Source organism: Sminthopsis crassicaudata, chromosome 4 (assembly GCF_048593235.1).
Source record: "Sminthopsis crassicaudata isolate SCR6 chromosome 4, ASM4859323v1, whole genome shotgun sequence".
NCBI classification, from domain to species: domain Eukaryota; kingdom Metazoa; phylum Chordata; class Mammalia; order Dasyuromorphia; family Dasyuridae; genus Sminthopsis; species Sminthopsis crassicaudata.
Window position 1 is genome coordinate 415476565 of NC_133620.1, and position 16459 is coordinate 415493023.

Sequence of the window (16459 nt, forward strand, 5' to 3'; positions counted from 1 at the left end):
ATTCCTATCAGAAGTATTGTTTCATCATATAATTATTTTATAAACTCATTAAATAATAGTAATTATATTTTTGTATCTTATATAGCAGTGGACCAGCTGCAATTGATGAGTGCTGCAACTGGTTCCGGAAAAGAATTGAGGAATTAAATGCAGAGAAACTTCGTCAAATAAATTATCATCAAGAACAGGTCTTGTTTATTTTACTATTTTATTTTTTTCTTTGAATTTTATTAGTTTCTTATCTTTGCTGAAGTAACATATACTTTAATGACTTTCAGGCAGTTAATTGTATTTTGGGAAATGTGTTTTATGAACGACTGGCTGGCCATGGTCCTAAACTAGGTCCTGTTACTAGAAAACATCCTTTAGTTACCAGGTATTCAATTTTTTTTTGTCTCTTTAAATTGCATTTTAAAATTTTATATTATTTTCAAATACACTTAAATGTTTAAAGTGTGAACTTTAATAACTGAACTGGCAGTAATTTAGAGAAATATTTAATACTGTCATGTGTTAAATTTGGTAACTTACATTATGTTCTTAGTTGAAACAAGTTCATGAGTACTATTTATATTGTGGTTTCTAAACACTACAAAACTACTTTTTTTAATACTTACTATTTTTAACTTTTAATGCTTACTAATGGTTAATAATCCTGAAACTATTGTTAGGACTAAAAATTATATTTCCCTACTCACTAGATTTTTCTTACTATATAGTTTTCCATATGTTTATGGTGGTAAGAATGGAATAGGTATACATGTGTATAAATGAAACTTGTGCTAGACTTTTCACAGTTAATGTGATGGTGAGAGTGGTACATAATATCAGGAACCTGAGATAAGTTTGTAGAGGTTATTTACAATCTTTCTTCTTTCATCATTCTGAGCTAAAACACCAAAAAAAGATTTCCATTCAAATAAGAGCACAAAAAGAGGCTTCTTTTTTTTTTTTTTTTTTGAAGTACAATTATCAAAAAAAAATTTTTTATTAATTATAGATTTTATTTACCAGATATATGCATGGGTAATTTTATAGCATTGACAATTGCCAAACCTTTTGTTCCAATTTTTTCCCTCCTTCCCTCCAACCCTCCACCAGATTGCAGGTTGACCAATACATGTTAAATATGTTAAAGTATAAATTAAATACAATATATTTATACATATTCAAACAGTTGTTTTATTGTACAAAAAGAATTGGACTTTGAAATAGTGTACAATTAGCCTGTGAAAGAAAGCCAAAATGCAGGCGGACAAAATTAGAGGGATTGAGAATTCCATATAGTGGTTCATAGTCATCTCCCAGAGTTGTTTCACTGGGTGTAGCTGGTTCAGTTCATTACTGCTCTATTGGAACTGATTTGGTTCTTCTCATTGTTGAAGATGGCCACATCCATCAGAATTGATCATCATATAATATTGTTGTTGAAGTATATAATGATCTCTTGGTCCTGCTCATTTCACTCAGCATCAGTTCATGTAAGTCTCTCCAGGCCCTTCTGAAATCATTCTGTTGGTCATTTCTTACAGAACAATAATATTCCGTAACATTCATATACCATAGTTTATTCAGCCATTCTCCAATTGATGGGCATTTACTCAGTTTCCACTTTCTGGCCACTATTAAGAGGGCTGCCACAAACATTCTTGCACATACAGGTCCCTTTCCCTTCTTTAAGCTCTCTTTGAGATATAATCCCAGTAGTAACACTGCTGGGTCAAAGGGTATGCTTGGATAACTTTTTGAGCATAGTTCCAAATTGCTCTCCAGAGTGGCTGGATGTATTCACAATTCCACCAACAATGTATCAGTGTCCTTGTTTTCCCACATGCCCTCCAACATTGTGCATTATCTTTCCCTGTCATTCTACCCAATCTGACAGGTGTGTAGTGGTATCTCAGAGTTGTCTTAATTTGCATTTCTCTGATTAATAATGGCTTGGAGCATTATGTCTATCACATCTCCATCAGGAGATGTCTGGAGACTTGGTTGATTATTTCACATTAAACCAAATTCTCAAAAGTCTTTCAGAATAGTTTTTTTAAACCATCTTGCTGCAATTGTATGAATTCTTCTAAATAATTAAAAAATTATATCAAGTATCTGGCAATCAGTCTAGCAAAGCCAACAAAAGACTCGTATAGATAGATATACAAAGTTAAAGAAATAAAGACTCTTAAATAGCTGGAGGAATATTCATTGTCCATATTTTGGTTGGGCCATAATAAAAATGATATTACTATCCAAGTTATTCTACTATGCTATACCAATGAAACAATCAAAGGGATACTCTGTACAATTCAGTAAAATGATGAAATTCATTTGGAAAATAAAAGATCTGTAATATCAAAAATAATAATAAAAAGTTGGGAATGTAAGTAGAATAGCCATTTCAGATTTCAAATTGTTTTATAAGGCAACAGTTATCAAAATCATTTAGGATTGGTTGTTAAAAAATAGAGAAGTAGATCAGTGGAACAGATTACACAAGGGAGAATGAGGAACAATAAAACTAAGTTACTTAGGAAAGAACTTCACAACTTGATTCTAATATATTTTCTACCCTTACACATTCTTGTCCTTGATGTATCTAATGGTTCAGCCTTACTGGCCATCTTACTGATTCTCATATGTAACATAATCACTTTCCTGTGTCTTTACCCAGACTTTCTCCCACACCTGTAATGCACTTCCCTCCTCATCTCTGCCTCTTAAAATCTTTTTCTTTTTATTATTCAGCTTTTTTTTTTTTCAGTTATGTCCAACTTGTCATGACCTCATTTGGAGTTTTCTTGACTAGAGTGGTTTGCCTTTTCTTTCTCCAGCTCATTTTACAGTTGATAAAACTAAGGCACACAGAGTTAAGTGACTCAGATCTTTATGTCTGCAGGCTCAATGCTCTGTCCATTGTGCACTTAGCTACCATAGAACCCTACTTATCCTCAAAACTCAAGTGCTGCCTTTTCCATATAACCTTTCCTGATTCCGCTTCAGCCTCTGGAATTTCTCCACAAAATTGTCTAATACTTATATATTTCATATGCTTATATATATATAGTCCCCTATTCTCCAATCCCAGCATAAAATAATGAAAGTCCCTTGAATGCAGGGACTATTTATTTATATCTAGGTATCCCCAGTGCCTATAGTATCTGGTACATAACAGATGCTTCATAAGTGCTGCTATTTTTCATTTTCTTTCTTTTTTTCCTTTTATTCAAATCTTCTGGTATAAAATGACTAATATGAAAATCTTTACATAATTGCACATGTATAACCTATCTATCTTATAGTTCCATCTTAGGGAGGGGGAGAAGGGAGAGAGGAAAAGAATTTGGAAAAACTTTATATAAAAATATTTTTAAATTGGAGAAAAAAGACAAAAAGTAAGTGTCTATTAGTTAATTGTTTCACAAGGACTTGGAAAAGTCCGTTGGACTTAGAAATAAAGATATCATTGATGATTTTAAGTACTTTGAGCTGTATAATATTTCAAAGGGCTTGAAAATGAATGGGACAGGATAATTTGTCAGACAGTAAGAAAAAAGTTTTTTGGGGAATTTTTGGCAAGAAAGGGGGGAAAGATATAGCTAGAGGAGATGTTAGAGTCTATTAGTCTCTAGAAACTTTTTTCTAAGGATGGGGCATGTTTTTCACCTGGGAAAGAATTGTTGCATAAGAAGAAATTCAGAATTACGAAATAAGATTATTTGATTATCAAAGGCAGGATATAAATGGAAGTTGGAATTATTAGGGAAAAACAAGCACTTTGATACTCTTGAGAATGAAGAAAAGAAAGAGAGGTTAATGATGAATCTAAGATAATTTGAATTATAGAATTGAACAAAAGAGGAAATTAGTGAGAGACTGAGAGACAGAGAGAAAGAAAAGCTTGCAAATTTTGTGTCAGGCACAAACTAACTTGTAACCATGGATGAATCACATCACTTTTTTCTACCTCAAGCACATCTGTAAGTTTTAGATACACTATCTCCATTTTCAGAGTTCTTTATGCTGATGAAAGTACAAATTTAGAACAACAAAAAAAGTTATTCCTAGTCTTTTTTTTACCCCAATGCCAATTCAAAATGCATTTTGGAATAATTCCTCCTGTGGTTTATATTGAAATTTATTTCCTGAAAATAATATTGATTTATTCATATTTTATATGAAATATATAACATTTATATATTTATATGTTATATATTATGTTATATTATCTGTATTTAAACATTTACATAAAATAATAATATTCATTCTGAAGTCTGAAAAGTTTAATTTTTACATTGATCATTTAAAATTTTATCCTAAATTCTTTTTTGCATTGCTTTACTATTGAATTATATCTTCATAGATACTTTACCTTCCCATTTGGAGAAATGACACTTGCAGAAGAAGAAACATTTATTAATCGACCAGATAAAAGTTGTTTCTTCATGGCACATAATGGCTGGGTAATGGGAGATGATCCTCTTCGAAACTTTGCTGAACCAGGTATAACTTCGTTATAGATGTATGGATAGAACCAAGAACAATTTATTGCAACTCAGTAATATATAACTTTGGGTCATACTACTGCTGAAAGGATTAGATTAAATATTTTTAAAGAACCTTACTGTCATAGTTGATCATCATACAGTCTTGCATTCCTGTGTACAATATTTTCATGGTTCTGCTCACTTCACTCAGCATCAGTTTGTGTCTTTTCAGGCTTTTCTGAAATCAGCCTGTTGATCATTTCTTATAGAATAGTATTCCATTACATTCATATAACATAACTTACTCAGCCATTCCCTAATTGATTTCCAATTTTCAATTCTTTATCATCACAAAAAGAACTGCTACAAACATTTTTGCACATGTGGTAGACACCATTTTCAAAAGAGTCTCTTTCCTATTTTATGTTTGAGAGACAGAAGAGATACTGAGCCAACTTCCCAATACTTGATACTTTTATTTGTTCATCTTCAACAATCCTTTATTCTCTCATTTTGTGGGCTATCTAGTTTGGTGATTAATAATTAAATATAAAATATTTTACCAAAGTTAAATAACTTGGATATTCCCTAAGCCCCAATTTTCTTCAGACTTAGTGGTTACAGTTACATAATTATATGTCATAAAGTTGTTTTTTAAGATTGGATCTCTTATTTGTCTGGATTTTGATTATATTTATGTTTCCTACCTGACAGTCCACTATTTATTATCTACCAATCTCATAAAGAATACGTTAAACATGTATTAAAAACTTCGTATATTTAAAGCATGTGATAGGCTCTAGAGAACATAGAAACTTCAAATAAGAAATGATCTGTATTATATTTCTTCCAACTTCAATTTGCTTATATATTTATGGTTTAAAGTAGATTGTTATCATGCTTACATATATTCAGCTGTTTCCAGTTTTGAATCAATGTCTGTTATTTATCTGTATCATTTTGTTCTTTTTGTTGTTTCTCTTATCCATTAGTTGGAATTCTGATTCTTTCCATTAGCATGCAGTTATTAAACAATAAAATATTTTTGTCATTCAGTATGTGCTATACATATTAAAAATATACATATTTTCATTTCATACTCAGACCCTTCACCCAGAGAATGTTGACATCACATTTCAATGTATATTCAAAGCCTTTCTTGGTCTGGTACCAACCTATCTTTAAGCCTCATTGGATGTTACTTCTTCTACGCTGTGATTCAACCAAACTGGGTTTCTTTCTGTTCCTTACATAGAATTCTCCTTTCTTAATCTTTATCTCATAGAAACCTTTTCTTCCTTTAAGATGGCAGGTCAAGAACCATCTTCTACACAAGAGCTTCTTACACGCATCTCCCAAATGTAAGGGTCATGAAAAATTTAGTAGCAGTAAAATATTTCCAAATGCAACAACCAGAAATTAATTTAAAATAATGAATCCAAAGTTTTTCTGGCAGCACTTGCCTGTGTTGTATCTCGCCACTTCAATGCTGCTGCCTTAGTTCTGAACATACAACATGTGCATTTTGTACTGTGCATGCATTAATGTTGCCAGAAACATCTCAGCTCAGATTCAGGATGGGGTGTGTGTGTGTAAAACTTTCTTGGATGAAAAGGGATCATGAGTGGAAAAAGTTTAATAAATTCTGTTCTATATGATATCTTTTTATGTGAGACCTTCCCCCTACCAAATGCTTGTACACGCCTTTCTGAAGTAGTTCGGTTTCTACTACAAATAGTTATATATGTTCTCATTGTCTCCCTCACTATACTATAAGTCCCTTGTGAGTAGAAATGGTTTCATTCTTCGTACTCTTATCCCTAATATTTAGCACGTGCCTGGCACATGGTAGGTAAATGTTTGTTGATTGATTCTGAAAACATTTATTGAATGCCATCTGTGTACAAGTCTCTGTACCAAGTGCTTAGGAAGATAATTTCAAATTAAATAATATCTGCTTTCATAGATGTTACAGTTTAAGTGGGAGATTGTAATTTTCTGTTGTCTCCAGAGACTGCCAATCGCTCTGTGGGAGGAGATCTGCTGTCTCAACTCAATTTCCAGGCCAGACTCTGACCTAAATTAGATTCTTCAATCTCTCGAGTGCCGCCCTCTTTTATCCTCCCAGAGAATGGGCATGGGATAAAGCAAGTGCTTGTGGGAAGATTACTTCTACCAATGAACTTGCTCCTTTTAAACATTAAGCTCCTCCCCAGAAGTTCAAAAGGGTAAAACTCCCTTTAAAGGCCGAACTAGAGAATTGTTAAGTACCGACTTAGCACCTCAGAAGAACCTAACAGGAGATGGCATAATACATAATGTTACCTATTAAACATCTTAAAGAATTGCAAAACAAAATTTTTTTGTTTTGCTTTCAATAGGAAAAAATCACTACCAACTGGAGATGGTTTGAGAAGGCTTCATGGAGGAGGAAGAATTTGAGAAGGGTGTAAAGGATAGAGTGGAATTCATCAGCAAGAAGAAAATAATCCAATCTTATTAGAGTATAGTGTCTGAGGAGCAGAGTGCTTGAATTGTGTAGAATGGATATGTACTTGGTACCCCATAATGAGATAATCTGGAATGACAGGGAAATGAGGCTGAACTTTACTTAGTAAGTAGTAAGGAGGCTTGAAAGAGTTTTTTCTAATTAAAGAGTAACATGTAGAAGAATTAGCTCTTGAAGTAGTACCCCATAATGAAAAAACCTGGAATGACAGGGAGATGAAACTAAACCACTCAATGGGCAGTAAGGAGCCTTGAAAGAATTTTTCAAATTAAAGAATAACATATATAAGAAGTAAATTGTTATCTTGTTATCTGGTAGTTTATTGGATAGAGTATTAGACCTGGAGTGAGAAAGACTTGGGTTCAAATTTTTATCTTAGTTACCAATTAAGTAATCTTGGGCAAGTCACTTAAACTTCTCTTTACCTCAATTTCTTCAATTATAAAATGGGGATAATAACATCTACTTCTCTGGATTGTTGTAAGGATCAAATGAGATAATATTTGTGAATCACTTAATACAAAGCCTGATACATAAGAGCAATATAAATATTACCCTCATCAGTGTTGTTATTATTACTCTTGGTGATCTTATTAGCTTCCATGGATTCATTTATCATCTCTAGACAGATGAATCTCAGTCCTCTGTATAAATTTCTAGTATTTTTCTTGCATGTTACCAGATGTTTGATATTTCAAATTGCATATCTTATGGACATGTCAAACTCAGTGTAACCCAAACAAAACTCTTTATCTTCCAACCCCTTCTCCCTCCAAATCTTCTCTTCTGAACTTCATCGTAACTATCAGACACCATCATCCTTTGAATCACTCAGCTTCCCAAATTTGTTATCATTCATCTTCAGTCTCACTCATCTAACATCTGATTTAGTTGCCAGATCTTCTCTGTATTTCTCCTATGAGTCTCCTTACCACTGATATGGTCATCACCCTAGTTCTGCCCTTCATCACCTCTTACCTGTGCTGTTATAATAGTCTCCTATTTAAATGCCTCAAGTCTTTTCCCATTATAGTCAATATCCCCAAAGCTGTCAAAATGATTTTCCTGAAGAACAAATCCAGCCAGGTCACACACAAATAACCCCTCTCCTCCTACCCAACACTTTGATTGAATTTGAGTAGTTCCATATTACCTCCTAGGTTCAAAAATAAACTGGCATTAAGACTCTTACAACCTGGCTTGTTATTTTCTTTCCAGTTTTATTTCATATTACTGCCTTCCCCATATCCTACATGAAAGCTAAACTGGCATTCTTAATGTCCTTCATACACAATATCCCATCTCTTCTCTCTGACTTGACTGTTCCCACCTGTGCCTCTTAAAATCTGTGGCTTCCCTCAGGACTCAGTTTAAACACCATCTCTTTCAAGAGGCCTCTCTGTGGCCACCTGTGTCTTCTCTAAGGGTTACTTTGAATTATTGCACATCTTGTTTATTCCTTTTACATTCACAATGTCTCCCTCATTAGAATGTAAAATCCTTGAAGACAGGAACCTGCTTTTCTTTTCTTTTCTTTTTTTTTAAAGTCACCAACATTTAACAGAGTGCTTAGAACATAGTAAGTACTAAATAAATGATTATTTATTGATTTAGATTTTTGTGCTTTTGAAAGCAAGTTCTCTTCTTTACAGGTTCAGAAGTTTATCTGAGAAGAGAGCTCATTTGCTGGGGTGACAGTGTTAAGTTACGCTATGGAAATAAACCAGAAGACTGTCCATACCTTTGGGCTCACATGAAAAAATATACTGAAATAACTGCTACCTATTTCCAGGGAGTACGCCTTGATAACTGCCACTCAACACCTCTCCACGTAGCTGAGGTACAAGAAACTAAAACCTATCTGTTTTAAGAATAAATTCAGGAAAGCTAGGGGAAAATACTTAAAGCAAAAAATAATATACTGGCTTTTAATGATTGAATATTTTGTCTACCTTGGTTTATATTGATTTTGTGATTGTATTGTTACTTTATGAAATATTTACAAGTTAATATCTTCAATTTAACTTTTAAATAATAGGTAAAAACATACTTAAGCAGTATAGTTTGGCAAAAAATTTGCAAAATACTTGTAGTTTATGTTTGATCTTTAGTTTATTTCTTGGTTGCTTTTAGTATTTTCTTACCAAAATAAAGCTGTATAGTGTAGTCTACATTGCAATATTTATTTAGTTAGATAGATCTCTCTTTCCCCATCTGATTTTCTCAAGGAGACATTTCTGATTTAATACCCTTAAAAGTTTTTTTGTTGTTTAAATAGTGATTGAAGAGACATGAGCAAGTCACAGTCTATACAGGTTGAGGGATAGCCATGCTAATGAAATCCTATATATATATATATATATATATACACATATCCATTTTGAAATACAGTTTTATGTATGCATGTATTTATACACCCACATGTACAACAAACACTATAACAGATAGTACCAATAAAAGGCCTTTTTTGTCAGTATAGCTATCACAGAATGTACAAAGGCCACTGATATTTATACCATTAATTTCCTAAAATCATGCCCATATCTAGCCAGATAAGATATATTTTTTAGTATGTCTCTAGTATGTCTTACCATAAGATGAAATGACTAAGATATTAAATTCTATCTGTATTTTTAAGGTAAAACCTATTTTAAAATGAAACTGTCAGTGACCTATCTCTTGGTTATTGACCCTTTGTAAAGAAGGACCATCAATTGTAACAATAATACTAATGTATTTTGAAGCCAATTATATTCTTATATTGTGTTAATTATCTTATTAACATGTAAATGTAAGTCTGCCTTCTGCTTTGGGCTTTTAGCAAAGCCTTCTTGAGCCACAACCAATAGTTTGAAACTATTTGAAATTATTAAGGCAGTGTATGGAAGATCTGAATTCAAACACTGCTCCAGACACTAGCTTTCTGATTATAAACATTTAATTTCTGTCTCAATTTCCTTATCTGTATAATGGTGGTGATAATATGACCTACTTCCCAGGGTAGTTATAAAGATACAAATGAAATAATACTTGTAAAGTACTCTGCAAACCTTAAAAAGCACTATTGTAATTTTGCAAATTTACTATTCACTTATTCTTAGGAGCCTGTCATTTTCTCCAGGCTGATGTATATTTTAGCAACCCACCAGTAACCATTATTTTAACTTGTTTAGCCTTATTTAATAGCAAATTTGTGCTTGTCCATAATCTTAACTTCTACTATCTCTTTTTTTTTTTTTTTTTTTTTTTTAAATAAAGAGTGTAGCATAGTGAATAGAGAATGGTCCTTGGAATGAGGTCTTGGGAACAAGCCCACTAATTGAGCAAATTGACTATGTGACTGAAGGCATACCACTTAATCTCTCTAAGTCATTATTAAGACTGATTTGGAGAAAAGGGGCCAAACTTCATTGAAAAAGAGAATTCCTCACCCAGAGCTTCCCACACTAATAAAATCACAAGACTAATGCAAAAAAAAAATTTAATTAAGAATTTTTATGATATATTATGAGAATTTTATGATTCTCAAAGAAGAGAAGCATAGAAAGCTATCCCTTGATGATGGTGCTAAAAACATGCATTTATATATATTTTTTCGGATAATTAAAAAACAAATTTTTTTGCTTAAAAACTGAAATTATTTCAAAAATCTATTATAAATCTCATGACACATAATTAGGATGTGAGTTCTCCTTATTACTTGTTAATAGAATTCAGTGTATTGATTAACCTTTGTACTTATATTCTGATAAATGCTTTTCTGCACAAGTCTGATAACTGATTACTAGATTAGCATTAGCTTCCTGGCTTGCACTAGCTTCAAGTGTGCCCCTGCACAAGTGCAGGTTGTGTTTGTTAAGAAACTTTAAAAGTGTATTACAATCTGTAGGAGATGTTGGCTGCAGCCAGGTCAGTCAGACCTAATCTTTATGTGATAGCTGAACTCTTCACGGGCAGTGAGTACCTCGACAATGTGTTTGTCAATCGCCTGGGAATTACCAGTCTGATTAGAGGTATAAAAATCAATGGGAAGCCATGCAAGATGGCAATGTTATGATTCATATTTTTTTAATGTGACACTAACATTCTCTTTCTTTTTTCTTTTTTTTCCTTGTATCCTTATGTCTCTTGTAAATTCTAATGTTATTCTTTTTTGGCTGTGTATATTAATTAATTTTCATATTGGCTGTGTGTTGGGTTCTTTGTCATTTTTATGCATAAATATATTTAAATAAATTTGGGGTTTCTTTTTGGCTTTCTGTTTTGTTTTGCTGCATGGCAATTCCCCGTGTCTAATCTATGCCTAGTCTTGTGTTCTTTTTATTTTTTTGCCCTACTCATCTGCTTCTCTGGCTTTTGTGCCCATGCTTTTTGTAGTATATGCTTGATGCTGCTAGGAAATTACAGCCCAATTTGTATGTAGTGGCTGAGCTGTTCACAGGAAGTGAGGAGCTGGACAATATCTTTGTGACTAGACTGGGCATTAGCTCCTTAATAAGAGGTAGGCTTGCTGTAGTGTAATTTCTTTTTTTTTTTTCTAAAAAGCATGCATGGTATCAGTTTAGTTGATGAAAAGGCATTTGTTAGTCATGCACATTGCTTAGCAGGTTGTAATGCAGTTAATAAAATCAAAAGTTCTTGTAGTTATTCATTCAAAATAATAACTAGGGATAATTTGAATTCATCTTACAGTTCACTGTAGGATTATGTCTTTGGTAAAGTATTTCTGCTTTTGAATAAGGTACCTCATTTTAAATTGAAAGATCAGTTGGAGCAATCAGTGAGATTCATTAATTGTGGATATACATGATTTAAAATAGATGTCTTTTTTTTTTTTTTTTTTAAATCTCTTGCCTTGAAACCTGGTGGTATCCTTGAGTTTCTTTTAGTAACCACCTTGCAGTCAGATCTTTTGTGAATGCTGAATATTCACTTCATATGTAACATTTATTTTCAGTAGAATTACATAAATGTATCTCCTACCATTCAAATATTCTATATTGTTTTTAAAAGTTAAGCTCTTGGTTACTCTTAATTAGTTTTACTCTTTGTATAAATTGCATGATATTCATACTATTAGTAAGAATTATTAATACTTTCTTGAATGTTGCTTGAACAAGTTGCCAACACATATTTTTTCACTGCAGAGGCAATGAGTGCTTATAATAGTCATGAAGAGGGCAGGCTAGTTTACCGATATGGAGGAGAACCTGTTGGATCCTTTGTTCAACCATGTTTGAGACCTCTAATGCCTGCTATTGCACATGCCCTGTTCATGGATATTACACATGATAATGAGTGTCCTATTGTGGTAAGCATCTAATCTGTTTCTTTTCTTGTTTTGCTAAATGTTATTTGTAGTTTATTCAATTTTCTAAATTTCAAAATTCATAGATGATCAGATCCTCAGAATATCGTCTAGGATTTGTGACATTGGCATAGGATATGGTAATGAATGCTGCTAATTTATTGGCAGAAGAATCTGTATGAAAGCTTAATATTGTGCAGTTATCTTGTTTTCAGTGTTTTCTATGATGACATCATGTATACCTCTGAAAGAAAATACCTTTTTTCCCCCCTAGCATCGGTCAGAATATGATGCTCTCCCAAGCTCCACAATTGTTTCCATGGCTTGTTGTGCTAGTGGAAGTACTAGAGGCTATGATGAATTAGTACCTCATCAGGTATGTATGTGTACAATTTTATAAATATATTTTCGTAATAAATTGGCTTTTTTTAAACTTTGATTCTTTTTGGTAAAATAAGTTTGGTAAAATCTTTTGTTTTTACATATTTAAATTTCCCAACTATCCCTTCTTCCTCCCAAAGAGCTATCCTATCTAACAGATTTTTTAAAGGAAAAAAATCAGTAAATATGATTGGTGCATTTAAAAAGTATAACAATATTTTCAGCGTGCCAAAATTTGTCATTCTTTTCATTTCTAAAAAGGAGTAGGAAGAGGTGTTTTAAGAGTCATGTTTGTTCTTTGTAATTTCAGAACATTAATTTTCTATTTTTTTGTGGTTATCTTTCTTTCCTTTTACATTGTTGATTGTTATAGTTTTCTTGACTTTATTTCATTTCATCCATCAATTCAGGTCAGTTTTTCAATGCTTCTTTATATCCTCTTTGTCATTTCTTACAGCATATTTACATCCCATTATATTTATGTATTTACAGTTTGTTTGGTCATTCCCCAATTGATGAGCATCTATGTTCTTTCCAGTTCTTTGCTATCACAAAAAATGCTATTATAAATATTTTGGTGTGTAGAAAGCCATTCACTACTTCTTATTCTAGAGACATTAATTTTGTTTGTGCAAAAACATTTTAACTTCATATAACCAAAATTATCTGCCTTTTGTTAGGTGAAGAATGTATTTCCTACCTATATCAGTGAAAACTATGTGACCTGTTTCTCTTCTAATTTTTTAATGATACGTTCTTTAATATTCATGTTTTGTATTTGCTTTAAACTTTGTAGAATAGTTTGATTCCTATTATTAAAGATTCATCATTTTTCTTTCTTTTTCTTTTTTCTTTTTTTTTCTTCAAAAATTGGCATTTATTTATTTTCTTTCTTTTTTTATTTTCTATAACATTTTCTTTTCCAAATCCATGTAAAGATAGTTTTCAACATTGATTTTTGTAAAACTTTGTGTTCCTGGTTTTTCTCCCTCCCTCCCTTTGTTCTCCCCTCCTCAACAAAAAAATCTAAGTTAAATATATACAAATTTTTTTTTAATTATAACTTTATTGACAGAACATATGCCTGGGTAATTTTTTACATTATCCCTTGCACTCATTTCTGTTCTGACTTTTCCCTTCCCTCCCTCCTGTTCCGACTTTTCCCTTCCCTCCCTCCACCCCTTCCCCTAGATGGCAAGCAGTCTTATACATGTTAAATACATCCTTTTTCTTAATGTAATATATCTACATATCTATCTGTAACTCTGTATTTTGCCTTTTTGCAGATTTCTGTAGTGTCTGAAGAACGGTTTTATACTAAGTGGAATCCTGGTGCATCTCCATCAAATGCAAGTGAAGTTAACCTACAAAGTGGAATTATTGCTGCAAGGCGAGCCATTAATAAATTACACCAAGAGCTTGGAGCTAAAGGTTTTATTCAGGTATAAGAGTAAATTATTGTTATAATGTAAAATATTTACATTAAGCTAAACTTCTTGAGAAAATAGGTAATTTTTAAATTTACTTTCCTCAGGTGTATGTTGATCAAGTTGATGAAGACATAGTAGCAGTAACAAGACACTCACCTAGTATCCATCAGTCTGTAGTGGCTGTGTCTCGAACTGCATTCAGGAATCCTAAGACATCATTTTACAGCAAAGAAGTTCCTCAAATGTGTATCCCAGGTAACATAATAAAAATTGTTAAATAACTGCTGCTAATATTTTCCCTTAGATAACTTGTTATCTAATAAAATTATCTACAAAATATTGATATATAATAAAAATTATAAAAAATAAAATTATCTATAACTCAAAAGTTATCTTATAAAAGCTTGGGTTTTTACTTCATCCAGGTTTGCCACCAAACTTTTATTTGTTTTATTATCTTTGGATTTTCATAGCGCAGAATTTTAAGAGTTGAAAGGGATTTAATGTATCATCCAACACATACCTGTCCCCACTATAACCTATAAAAAAAAGGAGTCATCCAATCTCTCTGTGAAAATAAGGGAAAATCCACTCCTTCCTGTGGCAATCCATTCCACTTTGGGACAGTTCTAAATGTTAGACTTTTTTTGACGTTAGCCTAAATTTACTTCTTTGGAACTTCCATATGTTGTTACCGATTCTGTTCTTTGGAGTCAACTAAGCAAGTCTATGTTGTCTTCTGGGCGATAATTATTCAGAAGCACAGCTATCATTTCTCCCTTGAGTCTTTTCTTCTTTATATTAACACTCTCCGGTTCTATTTCACATCAATTCAAGGTTATTTATTATCCTGTCTCCCCTACGCTGTGTTAGGGATCTTTCTGAACTATAGTCCCATAACTGAATATGGGATCCAGATGAAGGCTGACCAGGGCAGAGGACATTGGAAATATAACCTTGTCCTGAAACTCTGAGCCTCTTAATTCAGCCTGAGATATCAGGGAGTTTTTACTGTGATAGCACATTGCTGACTCATTGAACTTGAAATTAGACCCAAGACTACCCCTGGTCTTTTTCAGAATATCTGCTGTCCAAACATTTCTTTCCTGTTTTACACTTAGGATTTTTTTAAAGTTACAGGTAAGACTTGGCATGGCACAATCAAGTCCTGAATTTGGATTCTACCTCAAGACATACTTGATATGTTGGGTGACTCTAAGCAAAAACTTCTCTCAGCTTCTGTTTCCTACTTTGTAAAATGAAAATCATAGGGGCACTTGCTTCATAACATTAGACTAAGAATCAAATGGAATATTATACAGAAAGTACTATCTACTACTTTAGTTATCCTATCACAAAGGAAATAAGAACAGTTTGGTATGGCCTGCCCTTGATGAAGCCTTGCTGTGGCTTTCTAATTACTGCTTTGTTTTCTAGATGTTGTCTTTATCTCAAGTGATCTGTTACAAAATTTTCACATGCATTAAGGATTCTGATTTGTAGTTTACAAAATCTGTTCTCTTCTCTTCAGTGTGTTCAGTATTTCATGCTTGAAGATTTCCCGTCCTTAGAAAGACTTACTTCCTTCTAAAAATTTTAGTCCATAAACTCTTTCCTTCTCATTATCTGAACTCCCTTTTAAAACTCTTTTCCCGCAGGTTACAACCACAGGGAAACAATGTGATTTTTCAAATCTTATATATCAAGTTATAATGCAAATATCAAACTTTTCATATTATTACTGTCTTTTAAATTAATAGTTATTTTGTAAATACTTAACATATCTAGAACAGTGCTAATTTGGGGATTTAGGAGCTTTGGAAAAGTATTCTAATATAAAACAAAGGACCATTTCTCAAGTAACTTCCATTCTAGGTGAAGAAACAAAGGTGACAAATGAAATCACTGAGGAGTAATGTAAAATATAGTAGTATTCTATTGATTCTTATAGTTATAATAACTACAGTACTGTGAGATCGGTATTACAAATATAATTTATCCCATCTCACGGATGAGGAAGCTGAAGCTAAGAGAGTGTGTGATATTTCCAAGGTCACCCAACTAGTAAAGCGCCATGTATCACAGAACCTTAGCACTGTGAGGGACCTCAGAGTTTTCTATACTTGAACATAAACCCTCTCTACATAATTACATGATCAAAAACGATTGTGGTCCATATTGTATGTTAGGATACATTCTTAAACCCCTAAGCCTGGCACTCAAAGCCCTATGGAATTCACCCCAACCTGTATTTACAGCCTACTCTCTCATATGTCCTTCTGCTTCAACAGAACCAACATACAAGCTCCCTCAAAATGCCATACCTGATGTGGGGACTGAGAGAGTTGGG

General features: G+C 32.7%; 1 protein-coding gene across 3 annotated transcripts in view; it reads left to right on the plus strand.

Annotated features, from left to right (window-relative positions):
* Positions 1–16459, plus strand: part of AGL (amylo-alpha-1,6-glucosidase and 4-alpha-glucanotransferase) — a 73716-nt gene that overhangs the window by 21149 nt on the left and 36108 nt on the right. For 2 of the 3 annotated variants that reach the window (XM_074262767.1, XM_074262768.1), the window contains exons 9-17: positions 86–188; positions 279–376; positions 4358–4497; positions 8643–8830; positions 11368–11491; positions 12138–12301; positions 12573–12674; positions 13966–14121; positions 14214–14364. In XM_074262767.1, the coding sequence (XP_074118868.1) occupies positions 86–188; positions 279–376; positions 4358–4497; positions 8643–8830; positions 11368–11491; positions 12138–12301; positions 12573–12674; positions 13966–14121; positions 14214–14364 (1226 nt within the window). The remainder of the gene's footprint in view (positions 1–85; positions 189–278; positions 377–4357; positions 4498–8642; positions 8831–11367; positions 11492–12137; positions 12302–12572; positions 12675–13965; positions 14122–14213; positions 14365–16459) is intronic. The other variant, XM_074262769.1, reaches the window with a different exon arrangement.